Source organism: Rattus norvegicus, chromosome 8 (assembly GCF_021556685.1).
Source record: "Rattus norvegicus strain SHRSP/BbbUtx chromosome 8, alternate assembly SHRSP_T2T, whole genome shotgun sequence".
NCBI classification, from domain to species: Eukaryota; Metazoa; Chordata; class Mammalia; order Rodentia; family Muridae; genus Rattus; species Rattus norvegicus.
The window spans coordinates 103,381,360-103,400,541 of NC_141541.1; the positions used below are offsets into that span (position 1 = coordinate 103,381,360).

At 42.1% G+C, this 19,182-nt stretch overlaps 1 protein-coding gene across 2 annotated transcripts in view; it reads left to right on the forward strand.

Moving 5' to 3' along the window:
* Slc9a9 (solute carrier family 9 member A9) overlaps positions 1-19,182 on the forward strand; it is a 560,109-nt gene that overhangs the window by 360,154 nt on the left and 180,773 nt on the right. For both annotated transcript variants that reach the window (NM_001271438.2, XM_087562860.1), the window contains 1 exon segment: positions 15,902-16,055. In NM_001271438.2, coding sequence (NP_001258367.1) covers positions 15,902-16,055 — 154 coding nt within the window.

The following is a 19,182-nucleotide window of genomic DNA, read 5'->3' on the forward strand; positions in this document are numbered from 1 at the left end:
ATTAGCTCCTCATGCTTCCACCCACTGTGAAAGGGTTATATGAGTGTGGTGAACACAGAATAGCTGCACCAGCCAAGGACGGTGACCAGGCCCATACATTTGTTTCTCCCATTAGGAAGTCAAAATCTTATCGTTCTTCTCTTAGCTCCAAGATGCATTTATAGTAAGAATTACTTGGTCTTGCATTTTTAAGCAGCAAATTAGATTTTGATGCTTGGCGCACCACAGTATTTCATAAATAGCAACTACTGTTTTGTCTAAGCACAAGGAGTTCAGGTTTTAAAGTAGACTCTACCTTTTGTGATTAACTGGTTCTAACCCACAGCTTCCTAGATTGCCAGATAGGAAAAAAGTTCCTAGATAGTTAGTGTTGAAAAATCAAACTATATAGCTACCTTAAGGCTGGAGAGATGGCTCGGCTGTTAAAAGCACTCAGCTTGTTAAAAGCACTACAGGGGAAGTATTCCCAGAACCTGGATTGGGGAGCTCACAACTGACTATAACTCCAGTTCCAGAGGATCTGGTGCCCTCTTCTGGCCTCTATAGGCACTGTAAACACTGTAGTGCACATACAAATCCTCAGGTACACACACATACACATAAACAAAAATAAGGTTTGCTTTCTCTTGTTTCTGATGTTGTCATTGTTTTTAAATTTAATTAATTTTTTTCACTTATTCACCTTAAATCCTGCTCACTGCCGCTGTCCCACAATCTTTATCCCCATCTACCCTCCCCTTCTCCTTCGAGTGTGGGGATTGGGGGTTCTTGCTAGGTGTTCCCCAATCCTGGCATTCAAATATCTCTGAAACTAAGTACTTCCTTTCCCACTGATGCCAGATAAGGCATCCCAGCGAGTAGAGCATATCCCATATACAGGCAACAGCTTTTGGGATAGCCCCAGCCTGAGTTGTTCAGGATCCACATGAACACCACACTGCATGTCTGCTACATATGAACAGGGAGGCCTAGGTCCAGCACATGTATGTTCATCTGTTGGTGGTTCAGATTCCAAGAGCCCCAAGTGTCCAGGTTAGTTGATTCTGTGGGTCTTCCTGTGGAGTTCCTATCTGCTCCATCCCCAGTGCTGTCTTTGTACACACCAGAAGAGGGCATCTGATCCCATTACAGATGGTTGTGAGCCACCATGTGGTTTCTGGGAATTGAACTCAGGACCTCTGGAAGAGCAGTCAGTGCTCTTAACCACTGAGCCATCTCTCCAGCCCCAGCACCTGCATTTCTTGTAGACACGATAATCTGAGGTTGAAGGTTTTGTGGGTGGGTTGGTGTCTCTAACACTCCACTGGGGTTCCTGCCTGGCTACAGACTACAGGAGGTGGCTTCTTTAGGTTCCATATCCCCAATGAACTGAGTCACATCTAAGGTCACCTCCATTGATTCTTGTGTACCTCCCCAGTCTCTGTCTCATCCTGCAGATGCTCCCAACCTCCTCAACACTGTCAGTTGCAGCCATCTCTCCTGTCCTTCTCCATACCTGATCCTGAACACACACCCCCATTCCTCTCCCCGTCTCTCTTCTCTTCCAGTTCCCTCCCTCCATCTGCCTCTTATGGCTATTTTATTTTCCCTTCTAAGCTTCCTCAATTGGGCCTTTCTTCTTGTGTATCTTCTTTTGGTCTGTGGAGTGTAGCATGGTACTGATACCTTATGGATAATGTCCACTTATAAGTAAGTGCAATATGATATATTTCCTTGGGGGACTGGGTTAGCTCACTCAGGATGATATTCTCCAGTCCCACCCATTTGCCTGCAAAATTCATAATGTCTTTGTTTTCAACAGCTGAATGGTATTCCATTCTGTAGATGTACCACATTCTCTTTATCCGTTCTTCAGTGGAGGAACATCTAGGTTGTTTCCAGTTTCTGGCTATTATGAACAAAGCTGCTATGAAAATAGTTGAGCAAGTGACTTTGTGGGATGTTGGAGCATCTTTTGGATATATGCTCAGGAGTGATATAGCTGGGTTCTGAGACAGAACTATTCCCATTTTTCTGAGAAACTGCCGAATTGATTTCCAAAGTGGCTATACAAGTACGCACTCCTACCAGCAATGAAGAAGTGTTCTTCTTGTTCCACATCCTCTCTAGCATGCACTATCTCTTGAATTTTTTATTTTAACCATTCTGATGGGTGTAAGATAGAACCTCAGAGATGTTTTGATTTGAATTTCCCTGATGACTAAGCACTTTGAACACTTCTTTAAGTGCTTCTTAGCCATTCCAGATTCCTCTGTTGAGAATTCTCTGTTTAGTTTTGCACCCCATTTGGGTTGTTGGTGTCTGACTTCTTGAGTTCTTTGTAAATTTTGGATATTAGCCTTCTGTCAGACATAGGGTTGGTGAAGATCCTTGCCCAATCTGGAGGCTGCCATTTTGTTCTATTGACAATGTACTTTGCCCTATAGAAGTTTTGCAGTTTCGTGAGGTCCCATTTATCAATTGTTGGTCTTAGAGCCTGAACCATTGGTGTTCTATTCAGGATATTGTCTCCTGCAACAATGCATCCAAAGGTATTTCCCACTTTGTTTTCCATGAGATTTAGCATATCTGGTTTCCTATTGAGGTCCTTGCTCCACTTAGACTTGAGATTTTTTAAGGATACATGAAATGCCAATCTTCCTGCCCAGGAACTCATACCTTGGAGACACACAGAGAGGGAGTTTACTCATTTGTTTTGTTTTTGTTTGTTTGTTTGCTTGCTTGCTTGCATACTTCCCTTCACCATCATAGATGACAATTTCATAGTCCATTTGCAGGCATAAATCCTGGATCACTACATCAACCAAATGTTGAATCTCAAAGTACCAGTTTGTATATGAAAAAAATATAGTGTTCCCCCACAAGTTGACCCATATGAAACAGAGATGCATTTTGGCATTTTACAGACTATGAGAAAGTGACAGGATCTTGAAATGACCAGACTCACTTATTGTTTGAGACAGTATAACCAGCAAAAGCATGTGAGACCCCAGCAAACTCAATAATGAAAGATTATAACCTAGAATGTCACTGTTCCCTGTGTTCCAGGAAGAAGGTCTCAGAAGGATACAGGGGCATGGACAATTTAGCCACTCCTTCCTAGAACTTTCATGTATACTTGGGGCTTTCAAGATGTCCACAGTGAACCAATATTTTATTGATATTTTTAACCAAATTAACCTGTACCTATCCACTGTGGTAAACAAATAGACCATATAATTCTACCCTATTTCCTGCCTGAATTTATTTACTAATTGTTTGTTGGCTTGGAACATGGAGTAGACAAAAACCATAAAAACTATTAACATAAGAAAACCAATTTTGAAAATTAGTCTCTGTGTGCCCACACAAATTCCATGTAATAACTGCCTCGGGTTCTATAGACAGAAGTCAAAAAAAAAACCAATAAAATTGATTCAAATAGTTATATGTGCAAATGGGCAAAAAGTAGTTGAGTTTACAAATGCCTTATGCTGAACACCCATAGGGCCATTTAGTAATTCAAAATTGTGCAGTATCAACTCTGATATATATTGAGACAGTTCAAACATTGGTCAGCTGGTGTCTCATTCATTGACCAACTTCTGTAGTAAGATAAGACTTTTGCTCTGCCTCGCAGCCTCCAGAAGGCTCTGCCAGAAATCTATTTCAAAGCCCAGAGCTTTAGAGGACTACTGATTCCTGATGAGAGAAGGAAGAACCCTTAGGTAGCTGATCTGTCTGTGACTCATACAGTCTTCCTCTCTATTTACAAAATGGTCACTTGTGTCAAGGCACCCACTAATACTGTACACCTTACTGAAGTGATTTTCAGTCCCATGTGTTAAGGTTTGCTGGTTTGGGTACCTTTCCTTCTCTTTCTTTCTTTCAAGTCTTATCCTGTATGTTGCCGAAGCTGGCCTACAAATTTCCTTTGTAGTCCAAATTATCTTCAGACTTATGACAATCCTCCTGCCTCAGCTTCCAGGGTGCCTGCATTGCATGCCTGGACCATTATACCTGGTAAATGCTTCAAAATGTATTCCTCTTGGGAAAGATGGGTGCTGCCCTTCAATGTGTTTTTTTTTACAATGGCAGTCTTCCTGGTGGATAGCCCATTCCAGCCGTCAGAGGAAATAAAAGTTTTAATGGGAAAGTCCAAGTGTGCTGGTTAGTTTTTGTCACCATGATACAAACCAGAATCAGCTGGGAAGAAGAAAACTCAAGTGAGGAACCACCTGACTCACATTGGCCTGTGGGCACATCTGTAGAGGCATTTTCTTGATTAATGTCCCCCCTGGGCAGGTTGTGCATGTTGAATAGGAAAATGACTTGAACAAGAGTGATGGCAGCCAGAAAGTGGTGTTCAGTGTGGTCTCTGTTTCAGTTCCTGCCTCCAGATTCCTGCCTTGAGCTCCTCCCCTATCTTCCCTAGGTGATGGACTGCAACGTTTAAGATGAAATAAAAACCCCTCCTCTCCAAGTTGCTTTTGGTCCATATTTTATTACAGAAACTGAAAAGCAAACTAGAGTAATGAGCCAAGTCACATTATTTTTGTCCGGGATGACAAGATTAACATGATCTGGCAACTCTTTAGAGAGGCACAGCTTTAGTTGGACATAGTGATGTATGACTTTAAAGCACTTGGGAGGCAGAAGAAGGTGGACCTCTGTGAGTTCAGAGCTAGCCGGATCTACATAGCAAACTCTATGACAGCCAGATACATGGTGAAACGCTCTTTCAGAAAGAAAAGAAAGGGAACAGATTTTTTAGTCTTCCACAAGCCTAATATATAAGAAGTCAAGTGCAGAAATCTGGGACCATATTGGAGTACATTTTGGTGACAGCCATCTTTTTTAAAGCAGTCATTAAAGAAGAAATATTGTTATTGTTTATAACATTGTTTTAAATATGTTAGATTCAAAATGAAGTTTTTAAACCCTAGTAATCCTTGACATTTAAGTCTAGTTAGTTATTGTGGTGGTTATTGTGTACTTTGTGAATATTTGCAACATCCCTGGCCTCTGCCCTGTAGACGACAGCAGAACCCAAACCCCAAGATTCAGCCCAAATCCCTGCTTCCCAGTACCCAGGGCACACATAAATGTTTCCAGACCTTGCCAAATATTCACTGGGGGGGAGATGGCCCCAGTTGAGAACTTCTGTTCTAAATGGAAAGTTTTGGGTTCTCCTCTTGAGCACAGCCTGGCCAAGAGCTGAGTGTGGCTCACGGAACGTTGACTATCTTTGGAAAGCCTCTGCTGGAGTTTCAGCTAACACTGAGGATCAGCCCCTGGTGTACAACCACATCCATCTTCACTACATAAAAATAAACTTCCGAAGGCAGAGGCAGCTCAGCAGGCTGACTTCAGAACTGTGGCAGAGCTAATCCCATCCCCAATTACCCTTCCTGCTGCCCAGGGCTTCCAAAAGCAAACTTCATTCCAGATAAAAAATATATTGCAGTTATGTTACATTTCTTCTTTGCAGCCTTGAGTTTTAGAAATGCAAGTTCATGGAGAGATGAAGGGAAGAAAGTTCTACTTGTCTAATACAAGCTTGGTTTGTAGAAGGACTCAATTTATTTCTGAAGGTAGACGATTTTTCCTCTGCAAACAATCTGTTGGCTTCCCTTCCCTGCAGAAAAAATGATGTTGAATTGAAAATGGAACTGTATGGCAAGGTTGCGCTATTCAGGGAAGTGTATTTTGAAACCAGACTGACATTTTTGCTGAAAGTAGTTACCCCGTGCAAGGTCACGAGACTTTAGCAAGTGTAAGAGTTATACATAATTCAATTGTAGGCCCGTCTCAGGTTTTGATTTACCAGACTAATAATAAGAATGTGTTAGATCTTTGAAATCAACCCCTCGGAGCAGTTAAAGTGAGGGGGTGGGGATGTTAGCCAGGCCTCTATTCCAAATGAGAAGGTAGAGAAGCAGAAAGACTCTTCTAAAGGACAATCCTTTCAAAGGACGGATCGGTTTCTAAGGAACATTTCTGTATCCCAGTCCATCTACTGCTCGTTTCCTTTTGGGTTCCAGGAACACTTTCAAATGCAAAAATGACCTTTCCTTCATCCATTCACTTCGGCATTCATCACTGGGTAAGCCTGGGGAATGCTCACCCTGTGAGGGTCGCCATTTTAGCACCTGGAGCACGTCACAGCAGATGCCACAGATACCAGACAGGGCTGCTCTTTCCAAGCTCACTTTTCAGTCAAAACAGAACATAAATAAATGAATAAATAAATAAGTAAATAAATAAAATAGATATCAAAGACAGTAAAGATAGATAGATAGATAGATAGATAGATAGATAGATAGATAGATAGATAGATGATAAATGGATGGATAGATAAATAGACAGACAGGCAGACAGATATAAAAGTATCCATCTTCATTATGATGAGGTGGTCTTGCAGCCTTTCTGACCTGAGATGAAGAATAACCCAGGAACTACCTGGGAGAGGCAGTGTTGTAGGGAGGGGTAGCATGGCTGAGGTGAATAGTGAGTACAAAGACCAAGAAGCAAAACCAAGCATGGTGTACAATAAACTTTAGCTTCCTGTACCTTTCAAATCCCAGAGAACCCTCTTCTCCTTCCAGTCTCTAGTAAGAGGATTCTAACTGGTCTCTTTCATCTATGGGTCTGTCCACTCAACCTCTCCTCTTGGGAGACTAATTGGTCTCTCACACGTACATGGCTATAATAAAGCCTTGGTCACTGGTAACCTCCTCCCACACACACTCTCCTTACCAAACACACTCCTCATATGGTTCCCCCTGATTCCTCTGAGTGCTCAGAAAACTGTGTTCCTAACTATCCTCCAAAGATGCTCTCATCTGACCTGCTAACAAAGACTGAAGTTTCACCAGGCCAGGACCTACCACACTCCCACCCTAGTGAGCATATTTACCTGCTCTCTGGATTAAGGCATCAAGCCCACTGGCCTCCTGTTTTCAGCCTAGAAATCTGGCTTCCTCGTAGTAGCCAGCATTCCTCTTCTAATCATTGAATAGATGAAATCAGTTTCTTTAGGTCTATCAGACCTTCCTAAGGTTTCTCATCTCAGAACGACATCCCCATCACCTTGCCCTTCACAAACATGTCGCCATCTTGCTCTGTGACCTCTACAGCATCTCCTGCTTCCACAGTTCCCCAGTCCTAACCTCTTCATCTTTCTCCAACCACAGTGCTTTCCAGCTCCCTTCCTCAGAGCTTTGCTCAAGCTTCCCAAAGGTGAGCAGGAGCTGGTGAGGCTTCTCTGCTCAAACATCGCTAACCTGAGAGACTTCCCTAAGCACCCTAAACACTGAACCCCTCATATGCACAGAGGCTGTCTTCCCCCCACTCCCATGGTTTTCTTTCTAGCATCTTACATAACTGACCTGGATGCACCTTGAAGTAAAGCCGCTCCTTTGCTACCCAACTTTGCATGCTGAAGGAATTGAAGAGTTAAGCAAATCGAAATGGATATTGCCATCTCTATTCAGAAAGTCTGAAGTCAGTGCAATTGTTCACTTTCGAGCCATGCTGAATTCCACATCCAGGATATTGCGAGAAATCTAAGAACTACTTTAAAAAAGATGTAATTCTAACCTTTTGAGAGATTAGACGTTGGGAGAAAAGAACATACCACATTAAATATTGACTCATCCCGATTATAATTTAGTAATACAAGTGGTATGATCAGTCTATTGTATAGGATTTTGAAGAGCGAACAATGTGACTAGAGAATTTCAAGCGCTCGTGAGAGTACAGGGTGGGCAGAAACATAGTTCAAATGAGCAAACACTGAAGAAGCACAAAGGAAACGCAGAACTCTGGACATGAAGCAAGAGGCTGAGTGGGCTCATGGCATAAAGACAAGTGTGAATGCTCTCTTGTTTATGTTGCCTCTCAATGGAGAGCAGACAAAGGAAGAGAGAGTGGGGCTATGACTGACAGGTTTCTATGATCTGTGGGAAGCTATATGCTGAGCTGACTTGTTAACTCATCATAAACTAGGATTGGGAGATCCTCTCTCAGACATGGAGGAGAGAATGGGTTCATGGGGCACGAAGTGGACTTTCAGCTGGTGTAGAGTTGAGGTGTGAGGTGATGGCCTTGGGCCACCATAGCCAGGACCTGAGCAAGCACCTTATTCACTGCTACCAAATCTAAATCTTTACTAAGCCCCTGGCATTAATGGCAGTATGTGATTTTAAGTGTCATAAGATTTTGTTCTGCACTTTAGTTGAAGATTATAAGTCAAACCTTAAAAGCGCACATAGAAATGACTTAACAGGGGCTATAGAAAGGGCCCCAGGGGTTTCATTCACAGCATTCACATGGAGGCTTACAGCTGTCTGCAAGTCCAGTTCCGGGGGAACTGATGCCTTCTTCTGGCCTCCCAGGGCACTAAGCACATACATACATCGTGTGGTACACAGATATACTTCAGGCAAAGTACCTATACACATACATACATACATACATACATACATACATACATGAATAAATGAATGAATAAATAAATAAATAAATAAATAATTTTTAAAAGGAAATAAGATAACAGAGCTGATGCAACCTGCTTAGACTCATGCAAGCCATCATCCTAAGAGCAGATTCCAAAACCCTTGAAACTCAACATAAGGTCTTCTAAGATTAAATAATAAAAAGGTAGGCACTGGACTTTCAGAAAAGTATTCAACTATTACATCAAACTATAAAGTAACCATCATTTTCTGTATGCAATCTGGACTTGTGAAAGATCAGAAATTCATCCAACCATTGATTTGCTCAATAAATATTCAGCGAGCATTGATTATGTTCCCAGCCTTGCTCTAGGTGTTGCTGATAAACAGAGCCTGACAATTATAAAGTACTATACGGAAGCCCTGAGAGGAACTGGGCTGTGCTTGGAATATAAGGTAGCTTGTCCTGGACTCAGACCCCAGAGGAGGCCTCCAGGAGAAAGCAGTGTCTTGGCTGAAGTCTAAAGATTAGTTTAGAACACAGTTGTGTTTCAAAAAGGTTTGGGGGAAGGACAGAAGAAAGAATTCAGATAAAAACAGTTAAGTCATCGATGTTACACTTAGACCCACACATGCTGCACATCTGTTGGCATGTGTCATGGGTGAGCCAGCATGACCTTTGTCCTTTCTCTTCATCATTTTCCTTTATCAGCCTATAGTTTCAAATCACCCCTTCTATATACACAGTAACACACACCCCTAACACAAACCCTCCAAGTTCACCTTTTAAAATATTCATTTGAGGATTTCATACATGATTCCAAGTATATGTGCATCATCTCTACTCTCCTCTCCCTCCAACTTCCACCTATACCATTCTGACCACCCCTTACACACACACACACACACACACACACACACACACACACACGCGCGCGCGCGCGCGCGCGCGCGCGACAAAAAAATAAAACAACCTACTGGGTCCTGTTCGCATATGCTTAGGGCTGACCCCTTAGGATTGGAGTCACCAGACACTGACTGCCGATAGCTCACCATCTAGGGATAGGGCCTTGTGAAATTTTCCTCCATTGATGTTGGTTGGCACGATAACTTGGTGAGATCCGCATAGTCGGCAGTACCATTGAGAGTTCATGGGAGCAACGCCCTTATTATATGCTGAAGGATCTTGTGGCTGTCATCGGGGACCTCGGCTCTTACAATCTTTCTGTCACTTCCTCTGAGATGCTCCCTGAGACTTAAGTGTAAGGGTGAAGTTATGGATGCATCACTTGAGTCTGGGCACACCATGGTCACACTATAGTTTGACCATTGCAAAACTCTCTGAGTAGTCTCTGTCTGGTCCAAAAAGAAGCTTCCTCGAAGAGACGCAAGAGCTGTACCTATCTATGGGTATAAGGATGGGTGTTTAGAAGTATTTGGAAAACAAGTCTGTTACTCTAGTAATCTGACAGTAATTGGTTCTCCTCTTGGGCCTATGACATAGGTTCGTGACTAGGTTTACAGTATCAGACGTAAATTCCCTCTAATTCTGGGTGGTGTCCCCAGCATTTGGGTATTTTCTTCATATTCCAGGAAGTAATTGAGAACAATTTTGATGGTCTATATTGTTTGCGGGAGTCTCTTGAACCATTCTAAACAACAACTTGAAGGTAAGTATTCCTTGCCTGGCACTGTGTTTTTTGTTAGATAGACTGTGGCTCCTTGGGGGAACAGCATCTCACCGCATGGGTTGACTCCACTAAAACCATACGTATGCAGGGGCTGGAGAGATCACGTCTCTGACTATTAATACAAGTGGCTCTTCCAGAGGACCTACTTTCAACTCCTAATTCCTGGCACCCACATAGGGGCTCCCAACCATCTGTAAACCTAGTTCCAGGATATCTGGATATCTGGTGGCCTTTTCTGGCCTCCACAGGTGTCAGGCATTCATGTGTTATGCAGATGTACATATGGGCAAAATATCCCTACACAGAAAGTCAAAGTAAATAAAAACAATTAATTTTAAAACCATGAACATGTATATCCACCTCTTCCCACATCCTGTATGTGAATGTGTGTATTGGTTGGCGTGATAACTTGGTGAGATCTTCATAGTCAGTCATATCATTGAGAGTGCATAGAAAAAGCACCCCTATCATAAGCAAAAGACAGGATCTCACAACAGTCATCTGGGACCATATAGGCTCTTACAATCTTTTATTCGTGAGTGTCTGTGTGTGTGTGTGTGTGTGTGTGTGTGTGTGTGTGTGTGTGTGCAAGCTTATAAAATGATGTGGCTTCCCTGTGGCTTTTACAAACACTCTTAGTGTTATCCCCCACCCCTCCACATTGTATGACAGTCATGTTTGTAGGACTAAATGCCTTAGAGAGGTTGAACCTTCCTTATCGCACTCTCATTCTGTGTTTTGGCTAAAGCTAGGCATATAATGGGTGCTCGGGAAATATTTACAGTTTTGCATTACAGCTTTGCACCTTAAATAAGAGTGCCTAAAGGGATATTTATATCCCCGAGGTTTAAATGTAGCTATATATATCTGACCTGTACCCATTTGCAGCACCTTTGCAAATGTGTAATTGATTAAATGCTTCACTCTTGCTCTTTAAAGATAAACAGGAAACTGCACATTTTCTGCAGCAGGGGTCCTTGCTGGAAATCTTTCCTTGGCTCGATAGTGTTCTATTGTTATGAGCAGAACATCAATATAATTAACATAAGAAGCCCTTAGAGGCCAATTTTAAGTGAAACCACATTTAATTGTAGGTATTTCCTTTATTCCCCAAGATGATGATAACTTGTCAGTTGGGCATATAAAGTGTGTCAAAATCCCTACAAAGTCAATCTTTTCAAAGCAAAATTATATAGTCTACCAGTTCCCAGAAGTACAGAGTTACTTTGACAAGTTGACTGAAACAAAAAGAAGAAGAAAAGTAAACCAAGGGGTCCAAGTATCAAGAAAATAAAATCAAATTCTAGTTTTGATGTGCTCTAAGTTTCCTCTTTTTTTTTTTGAAGCAAAACTGTATATATTTTTGGAAGTAATATTTTGCCACAATGAAAATCCAAAGATCAATATCAATTTTTTTTATGTCTTAGTATTTTGCCAGTAGCCCGCATGATTTTTTTTTCAACTCTAAAATCCTCCATGGCATAAATCCATGGTGTTAAGAAGATAGAATCAGCAGGCCCAGAACTCCATATAGGAGTAATCAATATATACGCATTAATCAAAGCAAGGAACGGCCACTGACTAGACATTTGCTCAGGCTCTGGTTGTGTGAGGAAGAACTTGTAGAGTCATGAGGGACAAGCAGACCAGGACAGCACTTCATCCTCTCTGGGGTTCTGAGTCAGCTTCCCTTTGTCCACTCAGCAAGCTCAGCACTCCCCATAACCTGCTCTCAATGTCACCAAACCACCTCACCTATGGCACATGGAGTCTCCTCTAAAGGCCCTCACCTCTGATCTTCCCTGTATACCCATCTGTTCAGAGCCATCCCTTCGTAATGTGTTGAGTTTGGACATACTAGATATTTCCCAACCTGCCATGTGGTCATTGCTACACTTTTCTGGTTCCCCAGCCCCAAGAGACCTCTACATTGCCTTGCCTGCGAATATGGGTTTTACTATGATTTCATACATTAAAGTTTCATATAGACCAACGTGAAGTCAGACTACCAGATATGTTCTCACATATGTGTATTTGCAAGTATTGGGCATCTGAAGGGGTTTTGTTTCGTTTTATTTTGTTTCTTGAGATAGGGTCTTACTGTTGCAACTCGTACTGGCTTCAAATTTGATGCCCTCCTGCTGTAGCCTCCTAGGTTGCAGGGTTACGTGGGTACACCATCAAACCTGCCACTACTTTGAGTACATGTTTAAATTAAGGACTGTTACCTACAATTTGCTTAAGAACACGGCTATGCCAGTTTGGCATACTAATGACATATTAAACATCTTTAGGAGGGGTACTGACTGTTTACTGCTTAGTCCTGGGTATCTAACCTGGGTGACCTTGCAGTAAACCAGATACAGAGTGCTTTAATTTGTACTGTATTTCCTACTATTTCTTATGAAAGCTCAGAAGTGAGAGAACTACAAATACTTTAGTGAGAAACAGACAGCAAATAGCAATCGCTATTCAACGTTTCAAACTTCTTCCTCATAACGGGCGATGCTGCTTGACTGGCTGACATCCCTAGCAAGCCTGGGGGCGTGGGGAATGAAAGGATCACACTCTCCCTCCAGGTTTGCACTTAACAACCTTGACCTATAAATCCTGTCCTTGGATAATGGGAGTCTGTTCCCTGCCTTCCCATTCACTAATGACACTGTTTATGTATCCTGGGGAGAGAGAGAACATTATTCACATCGTCCCACCTCGTCCCCAGCTGAGTGTGTGAGCAGGAACACCTGTGGTGGGGGTGTGGTGCTGCGCACAGCCGTCCTAGCATTCAGAACCTCAGATGTAAAGGATCATTTTTATTAATGTCTACTTCAAATGTTATCTCCCTTCTCTTCAGGCCATTTCCTTGTCTACATGGAGATTTGGAATAATTTCCTTCCTCCATTACACTGTTCCTTAGAGGTATTTTATAATCAGAGTGCATATTCCTCTCTCTTTCCGAGGCTTTTTTTTGTTTCAGGCAAAATGTGTTCAATCTCCCTGGCATAATCCTCGGTCTCCCATGTGTCACACCACTTGTCTCTTGTACAGTCTCATCGTGGACAGAACAAAGAAGCGTTATAATCTAAGTTCTGGGGCGTAGGCGAGCTATAATGTTCCTCATCCTACCTGATATCTGATTCTCTTTTTAATCATTTGAAATGTATGATAGCAACTTGGCATCCTAACTAAACCTGTTATAAATGCTGTCCCTCCCCTGGCACAGCCACAGTCACCGCAGCCTTGATATCACAGCACCTGTGACTACTTCCAGACTCATTAACATCACCTCGCAGACAGAGAAAAGACCAGAGAGCCATCAGACCCTCACTTAAGATGCTGGCTATTTACTCCTGCACACGTGCAGCTGCGAGCAGTCCTACCTCCATTGACCATCTCTGAAGGGGATGCGGGGGTTAGAAGGGTGGTCACGGGGGACTCTCAACATCTGTACCTCCTTTTCAGTAAGGTAGCTGTTGAAGGGTCGCTCATGTTTCTGGATATAATTCCAGTTAAACTCATTGGTTCACCAAGCTGGCTTTGATGGGATTATCTCTCTGGTCTATTGCTGATGCTCTGTTTAGGGTAAAAAAGACATTTGGTCACATCTCCCCTGGCAAAGTAACAGTGCTACAGAAGACTGGACCATTGAAAGGCTATGCGTCTGATTTAAACCTTCCTACAAAAACAGCTGAGTCACTACCTCTGACGAATGCTTGCTGTTATTATAAAACATTTTCCTCCCCCTCTCCCTCCCCCTCTCCCTCCCCCTCTCCCTTCTCCTCCCCCTCCCCCTCCACTGTCTGACAAGGACCACAGGGCTCAGCAAGTCTCTGGTCACCTGAAAGCCTCCTTCCTCCTCCCCATCAAACTCTGTGTTTCTGTTTTTATTAATATCATCAATTTAAATGAAGCTCTGGCCTTTCATTCTGTAAACCTCTTGTGTTTAGTACAGACTTGTAATATACAATGGGCATTTAATATTCTACCACAGAGTAGAAGGTAAAACGTTTTTTAGAAAGCAGGTTCCAATAGGTTAGTTTCGATCACTACGTTTGTGAGAGTATGCAACCTAGAATGTTGTAAGCATCGGTTAATTAGTTATTAATTTCCCATGGTCCCGGTTTTCTTTGTTCTCGGACACATTTGATTTAGAAAAGAAAGTGTTTCCAGAAAGGATTTTTTGGTGGATAGAGACAATGTAAATCTAAAGTTTTATGGAAAAACAAGAAAACCAGTAAGCTCTAGTTTCAAAAACAAAAAATTACTGTACCTATTGTAAAGGCCCACTCTGTACTTACAGCCATCAGGCCAATGTGCTTTAAGAATGGCCACGGATAAATGCAATAAATGGAGAACTCACACAACGAAGGCTGCTGATTTTGGACAGAGGTTAAAAACAAAATAAGAAAAACAGTTGATGGGAAAAGTAGATGTCACCTGTGCAAAAGATAACCACAGCCCGAGCCTCTTGCTTGATAGGAAAACAGCCTCAAGACAGTTGTAGACTTAAATATAAAACTTACAGACGATAATCTTTGGAAGCTAGGTTTGTGCAAAGAGTCCTTAGAGTTGACTCCGAAAGCACAATTCGCCTGAAAATTGACAAGTTATATTCCATCAAACCTAAAAAGATTGTCTCCGAAATCTCAAAGATGAGAAAAGGAAGCTGCAGAGTAGAAAGCAGTATTTTTAAAACACTGCACCTAACGAAGGCCTGTTATGGACCGTGTATAAAGAGCTCGGCACACAGCAATTGGAGATTCCACCAGTGCAATTAAAAAGTAGGAAAAATACAAGAGCTGTTTCCTGTAGCAAAGTGTGCAGATAACAGAGTAACAAATTAGAAGCGTTCAATGCTTTTAGCCATTAGCAAAAGAAGATTCAAACTGTAACAAATTACCATTCCATACCCATCACAATGGTTTAAACCAAAAAAAGTAACACCACCAAATATGTCAAGGATGCAGAAAATTTTGATGATTTTTAGGTTGCTAGTTGGAATGTAAAAACCATAATTTGTTTTAAGGTGAAGCATGCAGATACTGCACTACTCTGATCATATTCTGGAGGATTAACTCCGAGAAAGGAAAATATGTTTGCAGGAAAACCTATATGCCAATTTTAGCGGTCTTGACTTAATCTCCAGTAACTGGGAAACTCCAGGTGTCCTTCAACTAAGCAACCAACCCATGGGACACTCGTCCATAACAAGGATGGAAGCAAAAGGCCACTGATCCAGTCAACAAGTGTAATATCTGGAGATTTGTGCTGGATAGACACAGTGACAAATGACTCCACAGGGTCCATCACTTCATGACATGTAGACATGAAAACAACTGTAAATGACAAAGTCGTGGAGAACAGACTGCTGGTGACCATGAGTTAAGGTGTTTGTGTATTCGTGTGTGTGTGTGTGTGTGTGTGTGTGTGTGTGTGTGTGTGTGCGCACGTGCGCACACGCACGCATTGGATGAGATTAAAAAAGCCTCCTTGTTGATCTCAGGGTATGTTCTAAGTCTTAACTATACAGACAGACATCAATATTCTGGCTAAGATGTCATGCTATTTCCCTGCAAGATGTTATCATTGGCAAAGACTAAGGGAAAGTATTTCTATATTATTTGTCAGAACTCCATATGAATCTGCAATCATCTCTGAATAAAATTTTTACTTAATAAAGAAGTTACGTTAGCAGGTTGTAAAGATAAATATATCAGAAGAGAATGAGTTAAAGTCTCGGTATTCAACTTCCCCTCTGGCTTTCTCTGTAAGGTTTGCGAGGTGCAATTGCCTTCGCCCTGGCCATCCGCAACACGGAATCTCAGCCTAAACAGATGATGTTCACCACCACACTGCTCCTCGTGTTCTTCACTGTCTGGGTGTTCGGAGGAGGAACGACCCCCATGCTGACATGGCTTCAGATCAGGTACGGTGACCCCACTAACACCAGCAAATCATTGAGAAGTATGGCTGGCCCATTCCATTTCTAGTAAAGCTGACTTCGGTGCGAGTGCATGGTTGATTTGTACCCTCTCTGTCCCTTGCATCTAAGTGACCTTCAAACTCCGGTGAAGCAATATGACCTATGGCAAACTAGGCTGACTTTCCCAATAGGCTTGGAGTGTTGTCTGTTTTCAAGCTATCCTACAAATAGACTCATTCGCCGGTGACTTTATCCATTCAACAGCATTAAAGTACAGTGCGATACACTATGAGACTTTAAAAATAAGACACACTCTTGTCCTCGAGATAGCTACACTCTAGATAAGACTGTAAAAAGAAAAAGCAGCACAACTAACAAGAAAGCAAATTTGCTTTGCTTTTTACTCCTGGCACTGGCACTTAAAATAGGAAAAAAATGCTTAACACACATTTGGTGAGGGAGCCATATGTTTTTTCAAAGGGGATGCTGAAGACAGACGCTATATAATTTCTCACCAAAAAGGAAGCCAAGGTTCCAGTCAGAACCTGTCTAATAAGCAGCGCCTACAGCTGGACGCTACAAATCTACATCGTAGGGAGAGCAGACACCTAGATAAAAGCAGGTATCTGGGGCCAGTTTGGAAAGTGGATACGTCTATTACAAAGTGTTTGTGTCTTTGTTTAAGTGTCCCTGTGATCCCGGTCCTCATTTTATTTCCTAGAAGGTAATGGATTAAGCAAACCTTTCCTTTCTCACATGCAGACATCATAAGGATCCTCTCCAGTTCCCACCCATTCTCTAGGACAAACTCATGCCCACCGCGTCCAATAGGAAAAGACCCTTCTTACGACGAGGGTTTCCAAGAAGATTCTTATTAATAGGGTCTGCGATTGCAGCCCCTCTGTGTTGCGTATCCATTATGATAAAAATGAACCAATAATTCATGAAAATTAAGTGACCGTGACTTTAAATACAAACGCTTTTGTCAAGCATTTGAAAAAAATTTTCTACCCATTTGGCAAAGAGAAAGCAGAAGCAAGCCTCACGTATTTAGTATAAGTAGGCTTATGGGCAAACTAGGCCAAGTTGCTGTGTATTAAACCAAATTTCAGGGTAAAAGCCCCTGTGGACTACTGCGAATATTACTGAACACACAAAAGTGCTTTGACTAAAGGTGAACAGTGAGTGCTTTGAAATGCTTGCTGAATTATTTTCTAGCCATATAAATGTGGTCTGCAATTTCTTTCACAGTGGTGGTTACTGGAGGGTGCCCATGGATGAGTACACACATTGCATTAAACTCTCAAGAGTTGGATCCCCTGCGAACCATTAGTAAGACAGTGCTGTGTTCAGATTTCTGGAAAATAAAATTCAGTAGGTTGGATCCCTGCATGGAAAAAACAAAGGTTAGAAGGCAGAGCTTAGAGGAAAAGAATTGCCACTGAAGTATCAAATACACTATCAAAATATTCTATGGACAGCATAAGAAAGAGATGTACAATTTTCCTTTAAACAATCAAACAATTTATTTTCTATGGTTTCTTTTCTTACAGTCAGGTTATCCCCAAATTGGTCATGTATTTGGTTTTTAGCCAGTTCTTTTTCAGTGCTTTCCAGTGGCATCAGCTGACTCCCATGAGCCTCATGACTTACGTGATCTCTGATGCTGACTCCACTGGGAAGAGAGGAAGAATGGTGGATCCTTAGATGGACTAGAGCAAGTATCCAGGCAGCAAGCCAAGCTTGATAAAGAAAAAGTATGATGTCAAACACAGCATCCAGAATGAGGTGGTACTTGAAGGCCAACGTGCCTAGAGTGCAGCTTCGGGTCACTTCCTGGCATTGCCCAGTTTGAGGTGACTCCAAAAGGCCCAGGTGATTCAGTAACAGAGCTGGACACTATCCAGGAGGGGATGAAGGATGGACAGGACCAAGACAGATGTAGAGAAAGGAAGTACCAGGGGTTCCATCACATGGAAAGGGTGGTGTTCTCAGCTGAAAACCTGAAACCAGGGCAGAAACCCCTGAAAGCCATCCTAAGAAAATCAAAAGGAGAATACTGAAGGGCATAGACATGCGACGTTTGGGAACTTAGTGCAGGCAGACGGATTCAGGCTATAAGAACAGTTAAAGGCCGGTACAGTCAGAGTGGATGTGCAAATACGCAGATGGGAGAAGTCGATTGGGTTCCACTGTGCTGTAGTGATCTTGTCACGGGCCCTGCTCTCCTTTCCTGGTTGGTGATGGCATTAAAGAAGTCATCAAATCCATCTCAGCTTCTGAACACATAGCTGCCCATCTCCTACACATGGTTAGCAAGGCCCGATTACTCACAGGACAATGTCACATTTGCCAGCATTCCTATCTGACTCTTTCCATAGAAACAGTACGGGAGGAAGTCGAAAGTTTGATAAAAAGGCACAAGTGTGGAAGACCTGGGGAGAGAGTGCAAATGTGACCTCTCGTGAACCCCACATTCTTCCGAGAGAATGCATGAATATTCTCACATGAAACCCACATTCCTCCTGGAGTATGACTTGTTAACCTATTTCACAAGGTCTGCCCTTTCTCACTTTCTTCTCTGAAATTATTTGGAAGGTACTAAATTAATTGTTTTTTTTTAAATTACTATAGGATTTTTTTTTTAACTCGGTTACAAACTACCACAGTAGGAGGTAAGGAAAATGTTCTCTGTCAGGTAGAGTTCTCATCTTAAAGAAACTTAATTTCTTTTCTTTTTTTATGCATACACTTAATTTTGTTTTATTTTTTTCAAGACCTTCATCCAATGCTTTATTTATGGTGTACTTCAACAGACTTTACTTGTGACATTAATTGGAGCAAAGGTGACCACCATGCTGAGCTTGGGAATGACAATCTCCACTTTCTGTATAGAGACTATGTGGATATCAATAACTCGTAAATACTGAGGGCCAGGTTCTAAGGCTTTAACATCCAGACAGGTTGTTGGCAGAACATAGCTCTTTGCAATGGGAGGCCACTGCACTGCCATCTTTCTTTTTCCCATCTTTATTAACTTGGGTATTTCTTATTTACATTTCAAATGTTATTCCTTTTCCCGGTTTCCAGGCCAACATCCCCCTAACCCCTTCCCCTCCCCTTCTTTATG